This window comes from Talpa occidentalis, unplaced genomic scaffold (assembly GCF_014898055.3).
Source record: "Talpa occidentalis isolate TD23 unplaced genomic scaffold, MPIMG_talOcc4v2.1 talOcc4.3, whole genome shotgun sequence".
Classification (NCBI taxonomy): Eukaryota; Metazoa; Chordata; class Mammalia; order Eulipotyphla; family Talpidae; genus Talpa; species Talpa occidentalis.
This window is the reverse complement of record NW_023603184.1, coordinates 71,957,997-71,982,589: the sequence shown is the minus strand read 5'-3', so window position 1 is coordinate 71,982,589 and position 24,593 is coordinate 71,957,997. Positions and strand designations below refer to the sequence as shown.

At 37.7% G+C, this 24,593-nt stretch overlaps 1 protein-coding gene across 5 annotated transcripts in view; it reads left to right on the top strand.

Annotated features, from left to right (window-relative positions):
• The window catches only part of MAP3K19 (mitogen-activated protein kinase kinase kinase 19), a 73,312-nt gene extending 53,384 nt beyond the window's left edge, over nucleotides 1-19,928 (top strand). For all 5 annotated transcript variants that reach the window (XM_054699679.1, XM_054699678.1, XM_054699677.1 and 2 more), the window contains 7 exons: nucleotides 1,402-1,480; nucleotides 2,350-2,606; nucleotides 6,139-6,182; nucleotides 7,766-10,213; nucleotides 13,235-13,384; nucleotides 14,732-15,429; nucleotides 19,517-19,928. In XM_054699679.1, the coding sequence (XP_054555654.1) occupies nucleotides 1,402-1,480; nucleotides 2,350-2,606; nucleotides 6,139-6,182; nucleotides 7,766-10,213; nucleotides 13,235-13,384; nucleotides 14,732-15,429; nucleotides 19,517-19,583 (3,743 nt within the window). In that variant the 3' untranslated portion in view covers nucleotides 19,584-19,928. The remainder of the gene's footprint in view (nucleotides 1-1,401; nucleotides 1,481-2,349; nucleotides 2,607-6,138; nucleotides 6,183-7,765; nucleotides 10,214-13,234; nucleotides 13,385-14,731; nucleotides 15,430-19,516) is intronic.
• Nucleotides 19,929-24,593: the final 4,665 nt, after the last annotated feature.

Genomic DNA, 24,593 nt, shown 5'->3' with positions numbered 1-24,593 from the left:
TAGATAACATGGTGATAGAATCTTTGAAAAGTTAAAAAAAATTCAAGGAAACTTCAATGTAGTCCTTGCTGTCATATAACATTATAAAGAAAGCATGTTCTTAAACATGCACTCTTATTTGAAAACATCGAGAAATGAAAGTTCGATACATTTTTCTTGCTACTACAAAATATAATATTGGATGTAAAGATAGTAGATAATTATTGTTTGCCTGATTATAGACAAAACTTTTCCTTTTGGAAATACTTTACTTTTTTTTCTTTTAATGCACTGGTCTCATAAATAACACAGACATAAAAATTGAACATTAAAAATACTTTCACCGTGGTTCCTATATATATAGTGGGCAAAATATCCTGAGTCCTTTAAAAAAAATAATAACCTACTAATCAAGAAAATGCTGATGTTGATCAGTATTAACTTTCTCAAGGTCATCCAAGGAGTGGCAGAGGAGGGATGTAGTCCCAGATCTGTCTGATTCACAACCTACCTTATCTTCTTTGCAAACTTCTTCCCTGGCATTCAATCTGTGGAGCTGATGAAAATCACAGCTACTCCAGACTTATGCAGATTTACATGGCTCTGACAACCACATGCATAGGACTAAATATTGCACCAAGTACTGGAACTCTACTTCCTACTGGAAGTCTACTCCTCTATGTCTCTACAACACTGATTGCACACTTCTATTATATGCTTATCTCACTATACTTTTTGCTATATTATTTATTGTCTCTACTATAGTCACAGCACCTTGATTCTATCTCATCAGCACAAAGCATTGGGATGGCATATACTTAATAAAAGTGTATTTAAAGGGGAAAAAGGAATAGATGAACAAGGAAAGTACAGGCAATTTTGATGTGATTCACATTGGTTTTTTGATGTGAATTTTGATGTGTTTACAAGTTTTACTGTAAATTTGTTTAATGTTTTGTAAGCAAGCATTGATTTTATAAGTTGGAACTTTCTGTCTTAGGAATTATATTGGGAATCATTCTATGAAAGCAGATAGTAGATTACCAAAATTACAAATAAAAGCTAGTTCCCATGATGTTACATAGATTATCTCAATTTATTCTCACAAATAGTCCTGTAAAGTAGGTGTCATCACTGATATTTTACAGGAGACTTTGTTTCCTTCACCCAGGGAACAACATTGCTCACATTATATCAAGAAGGTTTTGTTATAATTTTTTGCTCTTTAAGCAAGCATTTATTTTGGACCTATCATGTGTTGGAAAGAAAGATAGAGATGGCTAAACCTCAGTCTCTGATTAATGTCCATTCTGTAATCATTAAGAAAAGTCTATATATACCCCAAAATAAAATGCTTCTTCCTATTAACACTGGAATTCATTGCTTTTTTCTTCCTTCTACTATTGTCATGAATTTCTGTAGGTGTTGAGATTATTGTTACTTTTCCAAGAGATGTCACTGACCCCCAAGAAATGAGTCAAGAAGATTTAACGGAAAACAAGTAAGGAATAGTCTTTGAAGTGATAGATTGTAATATAGGATGACATGACACTTCTGTGGCAATCTATGTTTTTGGTAAATCAGCCCTGCTCTAAAGCAGGAGTCTAATAAATATTATTGTGGTGGGAGCAGATAAAAAATATTTTAGACTTTGTGGGCCATATGGTCTCTGCAGTTATTCAACTCTGCAATTATAGCTTGGACTACAGAAGCCGCAGACAAAATGTAAGTAATGGGTGTGCCTGTGACCAAATGAAACTACAAAAACAGCTGGAGGGCCATGGTTTGCTAACCCTGCAGCAGCACCAGTCAAAACGTGGTTCTGTGTTACTGCAACTAGTCCATGATGAAGGCAGAATATAACTTGAAAATGTAAACATATAAAACATTGAATAGCAAGTTGACAAAGTAATTTTATGTTCATTGGTTTGATAGAAAATCATTATCAAATATAAATATCTTATTTTTACATTTTAAAACTTTTGTTTCATTCTTACAGTAATTTTCTTTTATTCTATTTTACAAAAGTATCAATCCACAATGGACTAGAAAATTTAAATAACTGGTGCTTCACCAAAAATACTTGGAGAAGAACTGGGTTGGTAAATGCATTTAGAGAAATAAAAGGGTACACCCTGTGTTTGCCCTTTGCTCCTCTGACTTCTCAGCTCAAGGAAATGGGACCTGGGAAAACTAAAGTGGGGAGTGTAGAAGGCAGTGAGGGGGAGAGAGAGGTGGAGTGTGGAGAGGTCTTAACCTTTCAGGAATACACCCATTCCACCGAGCAGCACATCTGTCAGGCTGAACTGGGAGGTGAAGGTGCAGAAGACATGGGGAGTGAGTTTTAAATCAAAACATTTCCTTTTTTAGTCAGATAACATCAGTACATCAAGAATGGACACAAGCACATTCTGTTCCTGTTCCAAATGAAATTGAGATGGTGGACTTCAGGACAAAGGTGCTGACCACAGACCCTTTACTTCTGAAGAAAGAGGAAAGATCCCGGGAACTGTGTGATATGAACTTGGGCTTTTTGCTGCCAAGACCTTGCTTAGAACCAAACATCTCCAAATCTGCTGCCAGAGAAGATGTTCCTCTTCTGAAAGGGCAGCAAAGAAAATCTGAAGGTCAGTCAAACACATATTTAAACAGATTCCTTTATTCTTTCAATCAACAAATGTTTATTTTTTGTGCCAGGTGCTAGTTAGAGAAGGGAACAAGACAAGCAATAATCCCTCTGTTGTGGAATTTACATCTCATGCTATTGAGGGCAGGGAAAGGAAAGACAATAAACTAACAAACAAGTAAAATACACAGTGCATCAGATAGTGATATATACTATGGAGAAAAATAAATGGTAAAAAATAGCAATGCAGCTGTTTAGTATTTTAAAATAGGGTTAATGACAGCAATATTGAGAAGGTAAGTTGAGAAAATATCAGAAGAGGGAGTGAGCCATGTGTATATGGAGAAGAATGTTCCAGGGGACAGAAGGCAAGTGCAGTTGGAGCAAGGAAAGTTGGGGCAAAGGAGATTTAAACTGTAATGGGGGTGAGCACTGATTATATAGGGTCATGTGAGACATTGGAAAGATTGTAAGTGACATGGAGAGACTTCGGAGGGTAATCTCACATGCAAGTTTAAACATCCAAACTCATATGTATATAAGAATATGTATGTATATGTATATAGAGAAACTAACCAAAGGGTCAAACAGAGACAAACATATCAAATGTTTGTCTAAAATAAAAATCAACCATGAAAGTTGGCCAAAGATCTGAGGCAACAAGCAGGAAAAGGGGGAATAATATGTGGACTATGGTGGACAACTGTGGGTGCTTTGCTGGTTGGAGAGCTACGGTGACTACACTAGAGTAGAGAAATCCTATGTTGTCAAAATAGTAACAAATATGTAAATCAATGGTATTTAATTAAATTGATAAAATAAATACTCAGGTAAGGATAAAATTGGTTAGGTTAGTATTTTGTAATAGGAACTTCATGGGTGTTCAAACATTGTCTGAAAATGTCAATAGGGATTCCCCAGGCAAGTTCCCTTCTTTTTGTTTAAATGCAATTTAAAAAATTTAGCAATCAATATATGTTGATCAGAAACATTTAGAAAAGATACATGAACAAAATGAAAAGATAACAGATACAAACTAATTCAACATAATTTTTTTCTAGATTGCACCTCCATATTTCTAAAAGTTGATAATGGTATTACTTGACTGTTCAATTTAGTCCTTGTCTACTAACACTTTTACATTACTCTCCTCACACAGAGGCAATTCCCAACCTTCCCAATCTTTGTTTAAAAAAATGTCCAATGCTTCCATTATTGTGACTTGGTAAAATATTAACAGCTGACCCGCAAAGTATGCTGTGATTACATTTCCTTTCTTTGGAGATGATGTGGTATTTGCCCTGGTGTTAATAACTGCCTCTTAATCATTTGCTTATTTTCTGTATATGTCACTAATTTATTCCCACCTTGTAAAACACACCTCAGTACACGCAGCTGCACATTAGGTAATGCATTGGTTCATTTTGGGTTGTTGTTTTTTTTTTTTAAGATTTATTTTTATTTATTTTTATTTTTTATTTATTTATACAAGCACTGGGTACAGTCAGAAGCACGGGAGAGTGAGAGAATTCACCAGAGCCAGAGCAGGGAGCAGAGCAGGCAGAAGGACCAAAGTACACTGCTGAGGGGAGCAGCGGGCGGCAGGAGAGGTCTGCGCGCCATGTGGGACCCTCCTCTGGTGGCCGGGGAGCAGCCGGAGATCGAACCGGCGCTGCAGAGGCTGTGGGCAGCAGCTTCGCAACCCAGCGCTCAACCGCTGCGCCACCGGGGAGGCCCTCATTTTGGTTTTTAAGAGAGTGCTCCTGAAGCCTCTGGCCACCCGTTTCATTGTGTGTTGCTTGCTCTTTGGACCCACTGATCAGCCATCTTCTGGGATTCTCTCACTATCATCCAGGAAGCTCCCTTGACCTGTCTGCTGTGCTGGACCCCTGTGTACTGGATGCATTGTTTCTTCTTTCTTGGTTTGCTTATTTTAGTGGGGTGCTTTTTCCAGTAGCTTTCTGGGTGGAGTGTATTAATGGTAGGTAGTTTTTTTTTTACTGTATATATTTCCTCTGAGCTCTTTCAGCTTGTTTTGGTCTCTGTATTTTCATGTTAGAGACTTTCTCACTTATCACTTGAACATTGGTTTTCTATTTGTATTTAAGAGGGGGCACTAGGAAGTGTTGGGTGCTCCAAAGTGGTTTGTTGAACGTCAGAGACCTGGACAGTTGAGTGAGGGTATGTGCAGTGTCAATGTGCTGAGATAGGCTTTTCTTTCAACTGGTTTTCCCTAAGGAGGGATAAGTCAAGGTTATAAGACTGAAGCTTCACATGTCAGTGTGCCAGATTTCATAATTTCCTTAGCATCTTTGTTTCAAGAGAATGAACTTCCAGTCATCCACCAGAGAATGAACTTCTAGTCATTTACCACGAAAGAAGAGTAACTCCTGATTAGTGGGCAAGGCAGGGAGTCTGGAACTACCTCCTTACACAAATTAATAAACAAACCCTAGTTTCAGCCTTGCCTGCAACCCTTCCTTCAAAGGTACCACACATCTTCAATTCCTGCTTCTTTTGGGGTTTTTTATTTCTATTCAGTTACCTCTGCTGGCATGGAGCCGAACAGAGAAAAGTGTAAACAAAGTCATTTATTATTCTTTCATAGAGTTTTAATTGTAAAATGTTTTGTTAATGTTGTTTATATGTTGTGTTATCCCTTGGTTTTTTTGTTCTTGTCATTGTTTTTAATTATATCTTTTAAAACATCTTTTAAATTTTAGATTTAGTGAGGTTTGTGAAGAGAGTAGGAAAAATATATACATTCAATCTTATAGGTAATTCTATACACATTTAAGAAGGCTGTCAATATATATTGCCAGATTGCCTACCAGAAAGCTCTTACCTCTGCATTTCTACCACAAATGTTTTAAGAGTGCCTTACTACAATTGGATTATTCCTTGCATGCTGGAATATATCTGTTCAAACATTTCTGAGCCAGAAGTCTCCATGTTCAGACAGAATATAAATATAAACATAAACATAGACATAAATAAAAATTATTAACAATGTTGATATAGAATGATATATACAAATGTTTTATTATACAGCAGTGATATATACACAAATATTATACACACACACACACAGTCACATGCTACTTAATGATGGGGATATGTTCTGAGAAACACATCATTAGGCTGTTTCCTCATTGTGCAAATTTCAGAGTGTGCTTACATAAACTAGATGGTACACCCTCCACAAACCTGGGCTACACATAGGGACCACTGTCATGTGCGTGGTCTGTCTTTACCAAAATGTCACTATATGGCATATGACTATATATCATAGATGTATGTTAAAAACAAAATTATATGTGAAACAATCTGCCTTACTGGTAGTAGCCTAAAATTTTGTACAATCATTCCATAACCTCCTCCATGTACGTTACATTTAGAAAAACTCTTACTTTTGACAACTTTTCTTCAAACCTTAGCACCAAGATCTCTCCCTCCCCACACTCTGGCTTAAGACTCATTGTGTTCACTTTACTAGAACACTGCCTAATTATTATTATTTTTCTTTATTATAGAGTTTTCTACCAATGATTTGAAGAATAGTAGCCGAAGAATTGAGGTAAGATTAGTTTTAGCTTTTTTAATTTGAGAATTACAACCAAAGTAATGTGTTGTTAGAGACAAACTCTATCAAAGGATTCAGAATCAAAACCCTCAACAACTGGAAACAACTTACTATGGTTTATAGAATAAGAATTTCTTTATGTATCTAAAAATTAGTTGATTCTTTTTGGCAGTGGTAAACAATTTTTTGACTCATCTAATTTATAAGTAAAGCATTTGGAAAGACCATTGCAAGTCTTTCAACTATAGGAATCTTCTGTATCCTATGAGTCTTTGAGAAACAACATAGGTACCACTTAGTACAGTAAAAAGGAGTTTATGGGCCTTTCTGGTGGCACAGGGGTTAAAGAGTGCTACCAAGCTATCGCCAGCCACTGCAGCACCAGTTCCATCCCTGGCAGCCAGGGAGGAACCCACATGGCTTAGCAGACCTCTCCTGCCTCCCCAGCTGCTCCCTTCAGCAGTGTATTTCAGCAGATCTGTCTGTTCTGCTCCCCATTCTGTCTCTGTTGAATCCTTTCACACACACACCCCCGCCCCACACCTCTGGCTTACACCCCAATTCTTGTATGCATAAATAAATAAATCTTTAAAAAAAATAAAAAGGAGTTTATTGGGCTCAGAAAAATAATGACTGTTACTTGGAAGATATTTATTTATTTATTTATTTATTTACTTGGAAGATATTTAAACACTGGAGGAATCTGTATTTACTTAAGTTGTTTTTGAGAGCTGAACGAAAATCCTCTATGCAGTAACACTGGCCGGGGGAGTGCCTTTCACATGTTACTAACACTTAAGTTTTCAGTTTCAACTTCCTTTTCTTTTCCTTGCTTACACACAAGGGAAAGTATAATAAAAACTAATTCTTAACTGTAAAATACAAATATTCTGATATAATTAGATATCTAATCTGTATACTTGAGAAAAGGCTACAATGATGAGAAGCATAGTTTATAATTTAATGATAAAGCTGAATATTATGTATTGGGTTATACTGACCTCTAGAGGTTGATAATAAAAATTGGCTAAGTTCAAAAATGGAGGGCAAAGGAAAATTAAAAACCATTCATCGTTGCTAACTTTCAAGTGTAAAGTGTTAGACTTTCATAAGTCACTCTTAACAAAATAATTCAGCAAAACAATGGAGAATAGTTGTGCTTCAGATAGGTTTAGTCTGAAACCTAATGGAGTTTGTTAAATAGGAACAGCAATTTTAAACTTTTTAAAGTGGGAATTTGAAAGCTCTTAATCATATGTAAAGTAAAAAGAATACAGAGGAGAAATAAAATTTTAAATTGTTAATATTTATATTATAGTACCTTTATTTTAATATATATAAAAAATGAATTTTTATGTCTGTGATAATCTTGTGTTCTACTATTATTTTATATTGGTTCAAAAATAAAACACTGGGAATGAGATTTTATTTTTAGAAATTGTGATCTCCAGGATATATTTTTACTTTAAAGACCTTCCTAAAATAATCCTAGAATCTCTTGAGATTACTATAAACCAGTTAATATTATATGTATTTATGTTTCTGCATTCATTAGCATTTTCTGTCTTTCCTTTTAGTTTCCTCTGCCACGGTTGTCACTCTTGCCCATTAGATCTGGTCTGCTTACTATCCCTCAGAGTCACAAGGATCAAAAAGAGAGAGAAAGAACTATTCCAAGATTCATATCCTTCATACCTAGGCTCTCAGAGCCTGTGAGTCGATCTGATGAATTCAAAACATCCAACAAGCAGCAAGAAGGCCACTTTAAGGTGTTCATGGGTCAGACCCTCAGGTCCTCTGACAGCTTCATTTGGTCCAGAAACATGTGCTCTTTTTGGAAGGCTAACCATCACAAACAACACCTGCGCATGGAGGAGAATCAGAAATCCACAGAAACGGAAAGATATGAGAAAACTGAAATTTCTCACTTTGAAAAAGAGCAGTCTCTGGTGTCCTTTGAGAATTTTCAGGAAGATGGTTTTCCTACAGACAGGGAAGTGGGTATTGACTGTCATGGTAGTGAAATGAGAATTGCAGAGGAGGACTCTCCTTATCACTCACTGGGGAAAAAAGAGGGTTTAGCCAACAACCATGAACAAGATTCAGAAGTTTTATGTACTGTGCCAATCAAATTCCAAGAAGTTTGGCATTCAGAAGTAACTCCAAGCCAGGAGGAAGAGACTGGAAATGATAACACTGATTCAAAAGGCACTTCAGCAAATAAAGGTGAAGCAGTTGAGCCAAATCATATTTTGGAAGAACATACTGAACTTAAAAGTTTGTCCAATATAGTCCCTGATGGTCCCATTGAAAAGCTCCCAGGAGGTCATAGTGGCATGGAGACAAACATGAAAATATCAGTAGCAGAGGCAACCAAACCAGGAAAGAATGGGGTGGTGCCTCTTACCCACATCACTTTCCCTGTGCATGGAACTCCCAAGGAACCAGCTATAGCCAAACCAAGCCTCCACAAAAGAAAGGGTGCCCTTCATAACAACAATAGCTGCAACATACTTGCATCCCAAGAAAATGATAGGCATAAGATGAAACCCCCTAGAAATAAGCTGGATTCAAAGAACAAGACCAGTAATCGGACACCTCAGAATTTCATGATTTCTACTGAAGGTCCCGTTAAGCCTACCATACATAAAACCAGCATAAAAACTCAAGTTTTTCCTGCTTTAGGACTTGTTGACACCAGGCCTCGGCAGTCACCCAAGTTTCAAAGGAGAACACCACAGATAGAAAAGAAGCAGTCAACTTACCAGGCTCTGAAACCTAAAAAGCAATCATTTCCTTGCATCTGTAAAAATCCGGGAATAAAAAAATCTTCTGTTCCTCTTTCTGATCAACCAACAGAACCAAAACTAAATTACCGAGATCTTAAATACAGTGACATGTTCAAAGAAATTAATTCAACTGCCAATGGACCTGGAATCTATGAAATGTTTGGAACTCCTGTCTATTGTCACATGCGAGAGGCTGAACGACATGAAAACAGGTTTTACCGAGAGATATGCTCGGCTCCGTCTGGCAGATGTAGCACCAATAAATGTCGATCTTCACACAGTGAAAGGAACAGCAACAGCAGAACAAGACTATCTCAGAAAAGACCACATATTAAACCCCCAAAGACTTCCCTTGGCATTAAAAAAAAACACAAAAGTTTAATTCCTGAAGAAAAGGGTTGCAAGGCTATAGGTAGCAACCTACAAGGTATTGAAAATGGTGATGGTATATTGGAACCAGAGTGGCAGATAAAATCTTCAGGAAATGACTTTCTATCTTCCCAGGATGAAGTTCAGCCCATGAACTTGACTCAGACTCATGAGCAGTCCATTGAACAGAAAGAATTCATTCCTGTGTCAGATTTGTCAGTTGTTGAAGAAGTCTCTATGGAAGAGTCCCTTGATGAAGGAGACATTTCTAACAATGAAATACTCACCACAAGTCTCAGAAATCTACATGAACTTGAAGAGCTACATCACCAGACCCTGTTGGTTTTTTCTGAAAACAGCTGGGCAGTGCCCAATGAGAAGAGTTCCAATAATCATGTACTTCAAGAAAAGCAGAATATAGCATCTCTGGGTAAAATAAATGCCAATCAAATGTTAGTTAACGATCTAGAGTTTGATAGTATTTCAGATAAGTCTAAAACTCCTTTGAGTTCCTCTTTCCAAGAGAAACAAGAAAGTGCATTTTCCCAAACATATCAACACTGGGCACATTCTTGGGATCATGGTAGTTTAGCTGGTAAATCAATTACATATCAAAAATTTGGAAAAGCTTTAAATGATACAAATCCAATTTCCCAAGAAATTCTGGATTCTGTGAAGAATGAAGAATTGACAGATGAACTATTAGGTTGCTTAGCTGCAGAACTATTGGCTCTTGATGAGAAAGATAACAATTCTTGCCAAACAATGGCAAATGAAACAGATCCTGAAAACCTAAATCTTGTCCTCAGTAGGACAGGAAACACCAGGCAAGAAATGGATATAGAGTCAACAAATGTCAAAATACAGGTTGGTATAGTCAGTCAAAGATCATTGGGGTGGAAAGGAACTTCAGGGACAATCTAGTTCACACTCCTTATTTTCACACAAGCAATCAGAAACTCTGCACAATTCAATAGTTCCTGCAACATCCCATCTAGATCCTCCCACTCTCAGGTTACGATCCCTAGCCTGACACTGGAATGGAATAATTTTGGGTAAATTAAAATAACAAAAAAGTACTTATTTAAATAGGTTACTATTTTACTCAGTGATGATGTTTTCAATCAACAAGTATCAGTACAGATACCTACAGCATATTTACCTTTAGGTAAAGTAGTGTTCTAGGTTATGTGTAAGATAGAAGGAAATGAGCACAGCTCCTAAATTATCTCACCATTTAGTTCCACAAAACATTTGCAGACATGAAGTGACCATTTCTCAAAGATTCCCTGACTTTAGCATTTGTTCTGAGATGGTTTGGTACTTTAACACACAATTATTATTGATGGCTATTGTGTTTCTGTAAGTGGGCTAAGAACTAGAAACATGCTGTCAAGGAAGCATAAACAAAAACTCTGAAATGTTTAAAATTTTGTTTGACATGGATTGGGGATGGGAGAGAAGAATATCAACAGATAGTGGGGTGTTGTTTCAGTTCTCACTTAAGTACATGAGCCCCTCTTGAGGCATCAAATTTTAGAAGCAGTAGGTTTAGCTGACATATTTTTATTTTTATTATTTTTTATGATATATCATTTTTAATAGATGTTGCTCATCTTTTTAGCTGACATATTTTTAATTGAACACTAACTTGGGTTATCTCACATTATATCAAAATCAGGAATAATTATTTTAAGTAGTTGATCCGAAGAATACACAAGGTAAAATTTATACATAACTAGGTTTATTGAGAACTTACCATGTATGAGCTCGATGCATTATTTTGTCTCCTTTACATGATTTATAAAACTCGACGAGATAAGTAATAAAGGTAATATCAAGTCTCCACTTTGCAGATGAGGAAATGAGGTTTAGCAAGTTCCAGTGAGTGGCAGAGCCAGACGTCCTGATCCAGTCCCACACCCTTAATCACTACACAGAGGGATACTCCTTGTCTTAAAAGGCCAGTTCCATATTTATAGTGAAACTGATCTCTGCTGGAAGATGGGCAGTGATTCTGAGTAGCCTCCAGGGTGGAGTGGGAGATGGGGGGCATGTGTGTGCTTGGCTGTGAGTTGGGTCTAACACTCTGCCATTTCAAATAGAAGAAAAGCTGCAAGCTAGTACGTATAATCAGTTTGTAACCCTACTCTGCAGTGACGTAGTAAAGAACTGACATTTTGTTTTCCTTAAATTTCAATTTTGGTAGAAACCGAACGGGATTGGGAGGAGGTATCCAAGTGACCCTTTGGAAGCATGCGTGTTCATTTGTGAGGATGGTGACCCTGTAGGATATCATCTTCTTAGTGTGCCTTCACCATACCTCTGCATAACCATTTTCTTTTATTTTTAAAGGTACTAATAGAGGAAATGAAAACAAAGTATTTTTGGTCCTTATTAATCAGCTAGAAAACCTAGTCTAAGTTCTACATAGATACTTGTTTTCTGAATTCTAGGCCAGGGCCTCTCAAAGTTTACTGTGAATTCAAATCTTTTGGGGCTCACACTAAAGTGTTGACCCTGGTTCAGTATGTCTGAGACCTACTGTTCAGATTGTGCATGTTTAAGAAGCTCTCAGGTGATGCTGGAGTAGCCCTTTGAATAGCAAGGGTCTAGAGGACTATGCATCTTCAACCTATTGTGACTGGTCTTCACCACCAAACTTGCCTGTTGTGTGTGTGTGTGTGTGTGTGTGTGTGTGTGTGTGTGTGTGTGTAAGAGAGAGAGAGAGAACTTGGTAAATGTGTATAAATGTATATATGAATGTGTTTGTGTGTACTGAAGAACTAATTGAAGAACAGAAAAAGGATCTGTATTCAGAGCTTGCTATTACAAAGGAGTCGGCTCCAATCCTTTGCATTTTGGCAGAAATTCAAAGGGAGACAGAGGAGTAGGAAACGTTTTTAGTATAAAAAAGGAAAGGCTTTGTGTTGGTTAGAGGCTGATGCTCTGAAAAGCTATAGGTGCACTAACTTGCAGGGTAAGTCTGTGTGCTTAGTTAAGGGCACATATTTGGCTTTCTCTAGTTAGTCCTAAGTTAGACAGAAATTAGGGAACCTATCAGTTCTTGATCGAGTCCTGGCTGTTTGAATCCAGTTGTTAGAATGGTTATTGTTTGACTCCTAGACTGCTAGAGGCATTGGTCAGACATTTTACAAGTCTGACTTGTAGATAATGGGTTGGTTTCCTCAGCTGGTTACTGAAGATATTGGGTGGGTTTCCTGGGATGGTTGCTGCAGATTGTGAATGAAAGTTCAGTGTTTATATATGGGGTGGCCATTATCTATTTGCATTTTCAGTCTTTCAGTACATATGTGTATTGATTCATATATATGTTCATGGATTGTTTGCATATACTTTGTGTGCACATATCTTTGTGTGAATGCATATTGAATATGTGTACATGATCATATATGTCTCTGTGTGTGCTTGTTTGGCTGTGTGCACGTTTGTATTTCTAATTTTATCTTCAGGAACAAGTTTACCAGGATAGTGGGAATTATGGAGAGAAAGTTGAGGATGGGGGCGCTGAGAAGACAGCACATACTAAATACTCATTCATAATAGAGACCTTGTGTGAGGTCATTCTAAGAAGACAGTGGTTAAGAACCTGCAGGCCCATTTAGGTCCAGAGATTAACAGGCCCAAAGCCTTCTCCTATAAAATGTATAAGCCAAGATGTGACTTAGAGCTGTGTACAATTACCATGCCTGAAATACACAGCTAAGGTATAATGTCTGGTCCTTTTCTTGGAAATGTATATATATAGAGATTAACCATGAACAATATATATGGGCATGAACAGGGGCATTTGACAGAAAGACTACATACTTTCCACTTCTTTCCTCTATCTCAATGACTCAGAATTTAATGGTCTCATTCTTCCAGAGATACAGTAATGGGTTCAGGATATATGACAAAGAAGAAAAATTTCTCAACACAAATGAAAAGAAGACATTTTCTGAAAATAGTTTAAAGTATGAAAAACCTATCATGTGGACCAAGGGTGAGATCCTTGGGAAGGGAGCCTACGGCACAGTAAGTTAAATGGGAAATACGATGAAACCAAAAGTCCCCCATTCCTTTTCTACCTCCCTTCTCTTCCCTAATCCTTCCCACCCTTTCCCTTCATAATCTTTAACTTAGAACTCTTTCCACTGAAAGTAACAGGAAACCCAACCCAAAATGACTTGAAAAAGACATGTAACTGTTACCCCTGGCCCTGCATACAATTAGTTACAGGGGTCACACAATGTTAGGATCGGTCTGGTCTTTCTGGCTCTCAATCTCAGAGTCTATGTGGCAGTAAAATGGCTACAAATTGGGCCAGAAATTGCACTTCTAACCAAGTTCAGTGGAAAGAAGTCTTTTTATTCAGTAGTTCAGGATATTGGACCACAAGTTGAGTGACAAAAATAAGATGTTCCTTATACTTTGTGAATTGCATGAAAGACCATCTAAAATCTTAACACTTTAGTTAGTATTATAGATTGGAAAAGACTGCTCTCCATATAAGTAAGACCTGTTATAACTCTGTTTGGGGATGTTTCAATGAAAGGGTGGGAAACCTCCTGAAATCACTGAAATCAGATGACAGGGGGACTGCTGAAATGCCCCAAGACATGTCTCCATCTCCTTAGAGCTTTGGCACTTGAAATAGCCTTATTTCATATATTCAGAAAGGAGCTGTCTTAAACCATCATCTCATGTAGCCATCATAGATACCAGTAAGGAAAGTACTGTTATCACAGCTTTATAATGAGAAAAATTGCAGTAAAAAATGTTATACAACTGGGCCTCCCCGGTGGCGCAGCGGTTGAGCGCTGGGTTGCGAAGCTGCCCGCGGCCTCTGAAGCGCCAGTTCGATCCCCGGCTGCTCCCCGGCCACCGGAGGAGGGTCCCACATGGCGCGCGGACCTCTCCTGCCGCCCGCTGCTCCCCTCAGCAGTGTACTTCGGTCCTTCTGCCTGCTCTGCTCCCCGCTCTGGCTCTGGTGAATTCTCTCGCCCTCCCGCGCTTCTGACTGTACCCAGTGCTTGTATAAACAAACAAACAAATAAATAAATAAAACATGCCTCTATTTAAAAAAAAAAATGTTATACAACTTACCCCAAATTACATGGAATAGTGAAATAAGGATTTATATCAATCCAGTCCACTTAACTCTAAGTCATGATATCCATTCACCATGCTACTCATTCCCAATTTGGTACCCTTGAATCACTGAATTTGCTTAAATATTTTGCATTTAGATAGGTAGGTATGTATCAACTTAGAGAAAGATAAGTGTCTGGGAGGGAATAGGAAAGACAAGTGTCACATGAAGCATTTTGTGAACAAGTTAAATAATTCCTATTTAATAGTAAGTTGTTGGTTTGCTTTTAGGTATATTGTGGTCTTACTAGCCAAGGACAGCTAATAGCTGTAAAACAGGTAGCTTTGGATACCTCTGAAAAATTAGCCACTGAAAATGAATACCGGAAACTGCAGGAAGAAGTAGATTTGCTCAAAGCACTGAAACATGTCAACATTGTGGCCTATTTGGGGACATGCTTGGAAGAGAATATTGTAAGCATTTTCATGGAATTTGTTCCTGGTGGCTCAATCTCTAGTATTATAAACCGCTTTGGGCCATTGCCTGAGATGGTATTCTGTAAATATACAAAACAAATTCTTCAAGGTGTTGCTTATCTCCATGAGAATTGTGTGGTACATCGAGATATCAAAGGAAATAATGTCATGCTCATGCCAACTGGAATAATAAAGCTGATCGACTTTGGCTGTGCCAAGCGTTTGGCTTGGGCTGGCTTAAATGGGACCCACAGTGACATGCTTAAGTCCATGCATGGGACTCCATATTGGATGGCACCGGAAGTCATCAATGAATCTGGTTATGGAAGGAAGTCAGACATCTGGAGCATTGGCTGCACTGTGTTTGAGATGGCCACAGGGAAGCCTCCACTGGCTTCTATGGACAGGATGGCGGCCATGTTTTATATTGGAGCACACCGAGGGCTAATGCCTCCTTTACCAGAACACTTTTCAGAAGATGCAGCAGACTTTGTGCGTGTGTGTCTAACCAGGTAAGAATCTAAAAGCTGAAGGAGAAAGAATAAATTCCTAGAGATTTTGAGCAGCTGACATTTCCCCTGAATTTATGGTCCATTAAGAGCTGTATTTCAGTTAAGAAATCAAGTATGGTATGATTTTGTGCTGAAAGGCATTGTTATTAGCCATACTGGGTTGGTTGTGTTCCTTATTGTGTCAGGGTATTGAGGTAATGCTTCAAGAAGAAAGTGCCTCAATTAAATATCTTATTGGGTTCAGACAATACTTCCCTAAGTCAATAGGTGTACAAATTTACTAAAGATCTTATTTACTAATAGGATGTCCTTCCATAGGCCAGCCATGGTGAAACGTGTGCTTGGGTTTCCCTCTCCTAAGCTGCCTTCCTTCTTAGAGAACCAGTGTTCTCATTCCTTCTTTAAACCAGCTCTCAGGAAGGTACATGAGAAATTCATTCATATTGAGGGATTGATGACTGATAGATGTAATGCACTGGTTCTCCTAGAAGTACTTGCCTATAAGGCAAGGGGAATTATTTTGAACCAAAGGAACAAATCTTATAGATACAGCATTTCAAGCATTAAGTGAGGTAGTGTTTAGGGAAGTAGAAAAGTTCTAGAAAGTTGCTTGTTTTCTCCTGTCCTGATGGCCCCTAATATCTATGACCTAAGATTTTGTGTAAAATGTTAGAACTGTAAGGGACCTTAGAAATTACCCCCCTGGGGTGGTTTTCAAACTTTTCTCAGCCAGACATTCTTACGCCTATGAAATCTTAATTCAAAGAATAAAACATAAAAGCATGGCTTCAGTTAAATTGTGTGGAGCGGGGGAGGGGAAGAGCTACAGAGTAGGATGGGGCATGAAGCCTACCCACCTGGCCTCTAGGATTATGCAGAACAGCCTAACATCTACCCACCTAGTGAAACTCAATATTTAGTTGCATGTATAGAATGAAGACCTAGGTCTAAACACAATTTCTTGCCTTTCAAGGAAGTAGGTTTTGTTATTTCTAGATGAAATTCAAGTGCCTCAACCTTCATATAGCATATATGACAATCTCCAACTGTGATTTTGTCTTTTTTTTTAAAGATTTATTTATTTATACAAGAACCGGGGTACAGGCCAGATTCGCGGGTGAGAGGATTCACCAGAGACAGAGTGGGGAACAGAACAGGCAGACTGATGAAATACACTGCTGAGGGGAGCAGCAGGTGTGACAGGGGAGGTGCCGCGCCATGTGGGACCCTCTCCTGCTGGTGGGGATCGAACCGGCGCTGCAGAGGCTGCAGACAGCTTCACAGCGCTGCGCTCAACCGCCTGTGCCACCAGGGGAGGCCCCATTTTGTCTTTCTTAATGAATCTCAGAACCCACAGTTGTACCACTCTGTCAATGAATGTGTCTCCCTCTCTTAGAACATGAGTGTTAGTCCACTGGCTGAGTCCAGGGGAATCACTTAAAATAGGGCAGGAACACATGGTCCAGGAGTGTAGTCCTAGGCATCCCTAGATGAAAAGACACCAGGGATAGATGTTTCAGCATGGATTTTGTAGTCAGAACCCCAGATGCAGAGCTGCCTCTGCCTGCCCCCCAAAATCTTCACAAATATAACACAAAAGTGTTAAGAATATCATATGAACCAGTACTAGTTTTGGAGATTAGTCTTAGCTCACAAAATTACTGATTGCTTTGTTCATAAACAATTAGCTATTATTGATTCACAGAAACTACTTGTTAATTCTCACTTTCAAATTGTCACTACACACATATTTACAGAGAAATTTAAAGAGAAAGGGTATAATTTTTTTAATGGTTCTCCTTTTAAACCAGTGCTTTATAAACAATACACAATTCACACCACTAAAAATGTGAAGGTTAACTGAAATAGTGTATACAAATTGCTCAGTATGAAATACTAATATGAAACTAATACTAATATGAAACACATAATTAGCGCTCCATAGTTAATAATGGTTTGGGAGAATACTGATACACCTTACCTAATTAGTGTCCTAGCCAAACTTAACCTCTTGATATGCTGTATTTATTTATTTATTTTTGATATGCTGTATTTAAAAGGCCCTATGTGCTCTCGAATGTTACATGAGGTGTGGATAATCAGAAAGAAAGGGATAAAGCACTCTTATTAAAGATTCAGAAGTAGAGACTATCAAGTATGGAACAGGAACAAGGACAAAATAGAAATGTATTTTGGGGAGCAGGAAGGTGGGTGGTATACTTATTAGGCAGCCTTAAATTTCCAGTAAGTCAGGCCAAGGACTTTAGCTTTGTTGCAATAGGAAGTGAAGAGGGGATTGCAACTGATTTGGGGGAGAAAATGCCATGAACAAAAAGATCTTTGGAATCTGAACGACCTTGAATGGAGGATGCTTGAGACTGGAAGGCAATGTGTGAATCCAGAGCCTGAACTCTGATGGTGGAGGAGATGTGACTGTTAAGAAGATTTCAGAGTATCTCAGAGAAAGGAGAGTCAGGATTTCCTTTATAATGGAGGATGATGGGGTTTTGTGATTTTCTCCAAATAATGGAAGAAATTACAAAATTGTGAAAGAGGAACAGGGAGGAATTTGAAGGCCTTCCTCTAAACAAACATTTGAAGGATAGTATTAGTGCTCAGAAAAGCAATTAAGACTGGAGGTACATACTTGAAAGTGATAAGGTTGCAATAGTCATGAAAATTAAAGGACTGAATAAAATGTTCTTGCAAATGCTCACTTGGGAAGATAACAGACCCATAGCTTCAAGTCTAACATATAATGAAGAAAGGAAAGGAGGGAGGACAGATGAGAGGAAGACGGTTGTCCCAAGATAGGAGACTGAATTTTAAAGATTTATTTATTTATTTATTTATTTATTATTTATACAAGCATTGGGTACAGTCGGAAGCGCGGGAGGGTGAGAGAATTCACCAGAGCCAGAGCGGGGAGCAGAACAGGCAGAAGGACCGAAGTATACTGCTGAGGGGAGCAGCGGGCGGCAGTAGAGGTCTGCGCGCCATGTGGGACCCTCCTCCGGTGGCCGGGGAGCAGCCGGGGATCGAACTGGCGCTGCAGAGGCTGTGGGCAGCTTCGCAACCCAGCGCTCAACCGCTGCGCCACCGGGGAGGCCCAATTGTCACTTTGTTTTTAAAGTATTTTATTTCTATTTCACCTCAGTTATTCTTGGTCATTTCCAGAATTATCAAAAGATAGCCAATGTAACATAAAGAATGCTTTCAGAAAAGTCATTGCAGATAATTATCTGCAACTGTCCCTACTTTTTGCTCACCCAACAGTTTCACTTAGATTATTTCAGTTAATTTCCAAAGCACATTTTAAAGTCTACTCCCTGGGCCTCCCCGGTGGCGCAGCGGTTGAACGCTGGATTGCGAAGCTGCCCTCAGCCTCTGCGGCACCGGTTTGATCCCCGGCTGCTCCTCAGCCACCGGAGGAGGGTCCCACATGGCGCGCAGACCTCTCCTGCCACCCGCTGCTCCCCTCAGCAGTGTACTTCGGTCCTTCTGCCTGTTCTGTTCCCCGCTCTGGCTCTGGTGAATTCTCTCACCCTCCCGCACTTCTGACTGTACCCACTGCTTGCATAAATAAATAAATGAATCTTAAAAAAAAAAAAGAAAAAGAAAAAAGTAAGTCTACTCCCTGAAGACTTCAATTTTGAATTCCAGTACCTCTAAATTTGAAAAATTTAGTAACTCAAAATGTATTTAAATGTACATCTAACAATATGAATTTTACTATATATAAATATTATACCCCAAACTGAATAAAAGTACACTAAAAAAGTAGGGCTTGGTGTTTAATCATACTGCTACTTTTTGAATGATTACTGTGTGTCAGACACTGTTTAAAAGCTTCATCTACATTATTTAATTTTCTCAACAAGTAGAATCATTCCTATTTACTGAAGAGGAAAGTGTACAATTCACTCATCTAAGATCACACAGCTAAAAACTGGAGTCTAAACTAAAACCTTCTGTTTGATGGGCAGAGGTTGTACTTCCATCTTTAAAGTTGGTATTTTGAGTTGAGTAGATCTACTTGGCAGGCACATTATTAAGTGCTGCATCTAATGTGTTTTTCCCTTCTTAGAGATCAGCACGAGCGACCTTCTGCTGTTCAGCTCCTGAAACACTCCTTCTTGAAGAGAAGCCACTGAATATACATCGACTTTTCTGTCCAGTTCCATATAGATACCCTGTTATTGCTTCATTGTGGGAATGATGGTTAAGGGACCTTTATTTTCCTATAGGAAAGTCAATCTAATCTAATTTAACCGGATCCTGCAGTGTCACTAACTGAAATTTTTAGTTATACATTAGCCTTCTCAAACTTCAGACATTTCAACTAATGTATATGAGAATAAAATTCTTAACAAAAAAAACCTATTTCAGTGTTTACAGTTTTAACTATGCAATCACTATTGCTTTATACAATATTTCATTTTTGGCCTATTCATTACGTCATTAGTTTAGAATAAATTGTAAAAACATGAAAATTGTTTTTTTCTTGCTTGGTGAGTAAAGATATTTTGCTGCAAAGGAAAATGGAGGTTAGGTAAGAAAAGTTAAAAATAGTAAAGATGCTGGACTCTAATTACATTATGTAATCTTAGCCCTACAAAATATAGGCGCATCAAGGTTAACAGGAGCTATGCACCTTGGCATTTATTAGAGGGTCCTGAACTGCTCCCAGAAGTCTCCATCTATAGGAACTGGGCTATTCAGGGTGATTCCATAAACCTTAGGCTGCTTGCTATGTAACCAAGATCTGAGGTCTTCACTTATTTGCAGTTAGGACATTACCACACCTAGACCTAGATAACCTAAGCCAGCTGCTGGGATAAAATCTAGTAAGGGAAGAGTGGGTCAACTCAAATGCTCAGGCACCTTGTTCACTTCACTTGAATGAAGTAGCTCCTGCCAAGGTTACTCTTCAATTTCATTCCAGAACAATGATAAACCTCACAAAACTTGGTATGCTGTCAGAATTATTACAAATCCTTTTAAGTTGGCTAAGCATGTTCAATAATTTTTATTACTGCCAACTCCACTCAACTGTTAAATTTTATTGAGTTTTACGCTGTGTCCAGATTCTTTTTACTGGCTGCTGTCATTTTTAATGGTACAACTACAAGTTAGAGGTATATTTTATCAATTACAGGCTTGCTTTGTCAAAATCAAGCTGTTTGTTTTTGAGACATCAGTATGAAATGTCCTGCCGAGATAAAAGATTTTATTTTGGCCATTATGTTTACATGAGTTTTGTGAGTTTCCTTTCCTTCCTTCTCTCCAATTTGTAGGGTTTTTTTTTGTTACTATTTGGTAAGAATTTAAGGGGTGACTATGTCCCTTTATTTTACTCATACACCATTTTGTTAAGTTTTGCTAATGTAGGGCTTAATTAAAAAAATTAGCAGTGGATCTTCAGCATTCTTAAAAGTCTTGAATGGTTATATCTGAATTTGGAGCAATTAAGTATTTACATTCAACCCTATTAAATTCCATGGGGAAAGGTCAGGAATTAAAGATAAATTCATATCATGTATACATATATCAAGTAATTGACACTTGATGTTGCTATTAACAAGCCTTCCCTTCTTCCATTGATATACAATTTTGGAATATTAAATAGAACCTTCAAAACATAAAATTTTCAGTAGGCAAGCCTCGATCTCAAGTTTTTTTGTTGTCTTTGTCATTGTGTTTGAGACATGATTGCTTTTGGAATTATGCTCTTTCCAGACAGGTGAGGGCTGACAGGGCTAACATTCATTGAGTTCTTTATAGAAAAAAAGCACATCATTTAATTCTGACTGTTGTTTGGGTTGCGAGATAGTATTTTCATTTTATCAGTGAACAATAGGACTCAGAGCTAAGTCACCTTCTCATGTTTATCCAACTGTAGGTGGCAGTTGGGATTGCCACCAGATTTGTCTGACTTCAGAGCACTTTCCCTGCTGCTACTCAGATTTGTAATTTATAATCAGTTACATCATAGTTTTACCTGAGTCAAGCAAAACCCCACTGACATGCTGATAAATTCACCAGTCCAATTGAAGATATTGATTAAAGTTGTGAAAAGTTTTTTCATTTAGAAGCAAAATTACTTCCCCCTTCATAACTCCCTTTTCTCAAGCAAAATGCTCCAAGTTTCATTCACATTCAAAAGTGATTTGCATTAGGTACTGTATCTTCCTGTGTGCCCTGGACCCCAAGCACAAAAACAAAGGAAATTTAATGCCCCAAGTAAACCTCCAACTTCACAGCATCTCCTTGGCTTTAGCCCACCTTGGCAACTAACAGTGTAGACATTCTTCAGTGGCTGATTTGGAGATTTGTCATAGGAAGGAGTAGGCTTCAGAGTGTAGCAGTGGGAGTGAGCAATATTCCGAGCAATAGTCACTTTACTTGCTTGACCTATGCCCTCCTGCAATCCTAAGTCTTATATAATGAGTTTACTTGCTGAACTTATGAGTACTAATCTGAACTGCTATGTATTGCAGAAACATACATCAAAGGTAGCTTTCCAGATGATTTTGTCAACTTTAAAGTATCCAGGGTAGGCTGTCTGTATGTTCGTCAGTAATCAACAAAGTTAAGAAAAAAAGTCCACGTATGGTATTATAAGAAGAAATAAGAAAGTCCGGGAGACTTTGTTCTATTGCTGTTTCTCAGACTTATGAAAAATCATGGCTGAACTCAAAAACACTTGCTTCCACAGACTATGACCTAAAAGACTACAAAAAATTGATGAGATATATGCATGGACACTTCTAAGGTCTAATAAGCCTTTAAAAATGTTTACTGAGATAACACTGACTATGCCTCTTAATTTTATGATATAAAGTAACTCATTGGTGAGGTCCTGCATTGCTAAAGTGGGTGCTGGGGGAAGGGGACAGGCAAGTCATATATAAGAGCTAAAAATAAAATGTACTTTCTCCCCCTCACAATAATGAAAACATTAGTGGAAGAGGGAACAACAAAATAGAATACTAATGCAATTACTAATTAGGTTTATGGTATCACTGACTTTGTTAACATTCTTTTAACAAAATCATGGTTTATTATATGCTAATAAAACAAGCCCTTGCAGGTGTTGCCAACACAAGATGGAGATAATTATTTAATGAGATTTCAAAACATTTATTTTACATTTAGAATTAAAATGCATTATAGGAAGTAACTTTTCTATCCATTATTAATCATTGCAGTTGGCTTCCATTTTTTTTCAAGTGGAAGATGTAGAAAAATTAGTAGCAGGAAAGTTTAAGGGAGAACATTGTTATGGCAATTTATGATGAACTGTGTTCTCATGGATAATTCCACTACCAAATAATTGGCAAGTATTTGTGTTGGGAGGTGGGGTAGATGCAATAAGTTATACAAGAAATCTCAAAGTATAACTATAAAGGAACTTAAATTCTGGAATCAGTAAACATGCAGTTTAATACACACTCAAATCTAAGGCACTTGAACAGGCCTTTCATCATTCTCTCCAATATCCTAAAAGTATTCCGATTAGAATCTTCTTCAATGTGATCTAGTCTACTACCATTCCTAGATGACCCAAGCCTTAAACCTCACAATCCTTTGAACAGGCACTATTACCAACATTTTGTAAAGAAGAAAATTAAGGTCACACTTCTTGATGATAAACGTAATTACTCAGTCTCTTATATTAGAGACCTTATTTCCCAGGAACTGAATTTTCATATTAATAACTTAACAAGACATGCTAGAGCCTTGAATTTGTCAACAAATTTTATTAATAATTCCTTGTATAGATACTGAGCTAAAATTCAATGACTAATTGAATTCATGCCATACACATATATTTTGGCTTCAGATTTTCTATCAGGAAACATCAAACTCAATAAATAGGTCTTGGGATTTTGAGTACATTCCAAAATGAAAGCATCATCCTTGACAATGAATGAGTACATGTAAAGATTTTCAAACCAAGTAAAACTACTTGAAAAACAAACATACTTTAAAAATAAGAATGTACTCATTACTTAGCAATAGGCAAGTCAAATCAACCACTAAACAGGTTCCGTGAGACTTCCTCCCAAAACTTAAAAAATTCCAAATATTTGACAGCCTTCAGAATTTACTTTTGAGATGAACCACTGCAAATCAGTTAAGACACCTTTTTAAGAACAGAATTACCCCTAGCCACATAATACCCATCAGTGTATCTTGCTTATCAACTTACCTGATATGTAAGTCAGGCAAAACAGACACTGGTAAATTAGAACAGAAAAAAAGGAATTACTAAAGCAAAAGCTAGCTGTGCCTAAGTTGGCACTGTGGAATGAAAAAATGAATTGATGGCATCAGATCAGACCTAAAACATTTTAAACATTCCAGATCTACTGACGACATCATCTCTATTGTGAAGATACATGTTTCAGGACAAACCTCTCTTACAAAGCAAGCAAACCTATCTGCTTACATGTCAGCTTAAAGTGATCAAATTTCAGACATTAATGTAGCTATGGACTTGAACTCTCAAATTAACACACTGGTATTCTAACTTGGCAGCCTAGGAGGACTGGGACAGAATGTGCTGCTTTTCCCATGCAAAAACATCTGCCTAATCAGCCTATTAAAAATGAGCACATAAAATTAATATCATCCTTGTGTGTTCAGTTATTGCCATATTTCCCAAATGTTGTGATTTGTACCTTTATCTTGGCAGATGCAGCTAGTGAATTCTATTACCTCCCAAGAGCCTCTTGAACTAACAACTGCTGAATCAAGAATTCTTCCTAACAAGTTCTCACATTTTCTCAGATGTGACATCTTAAAAATCACAGCAATTTAAGCATGGAAGTAGGTGAGAAACAACTGTTTCTCTAAGTAAAACTTGGGGATGGTGAGGTATTTTGATAATAGAATTTTCCTCTTCTGGAGATATTACCATATTTTTAAAAAAGTCCCACTATTTTCATAGTAAATGTAAAATACTAAAAATAGCTTAATCAAGCAGGGGTACTTACAGAGTATGTAGTATTCAAGGACATATAAGCCAGTGGTTATTTCTAAGGCTGGTTAAGAAATAAAAATCAGCAATTTAATTCTTCAAATATAACCCAAAAATGGGCTTAAAATGCTTGCAAGGCATTTAGATATTTTCATATTTATTTAATAGATATTTTAAA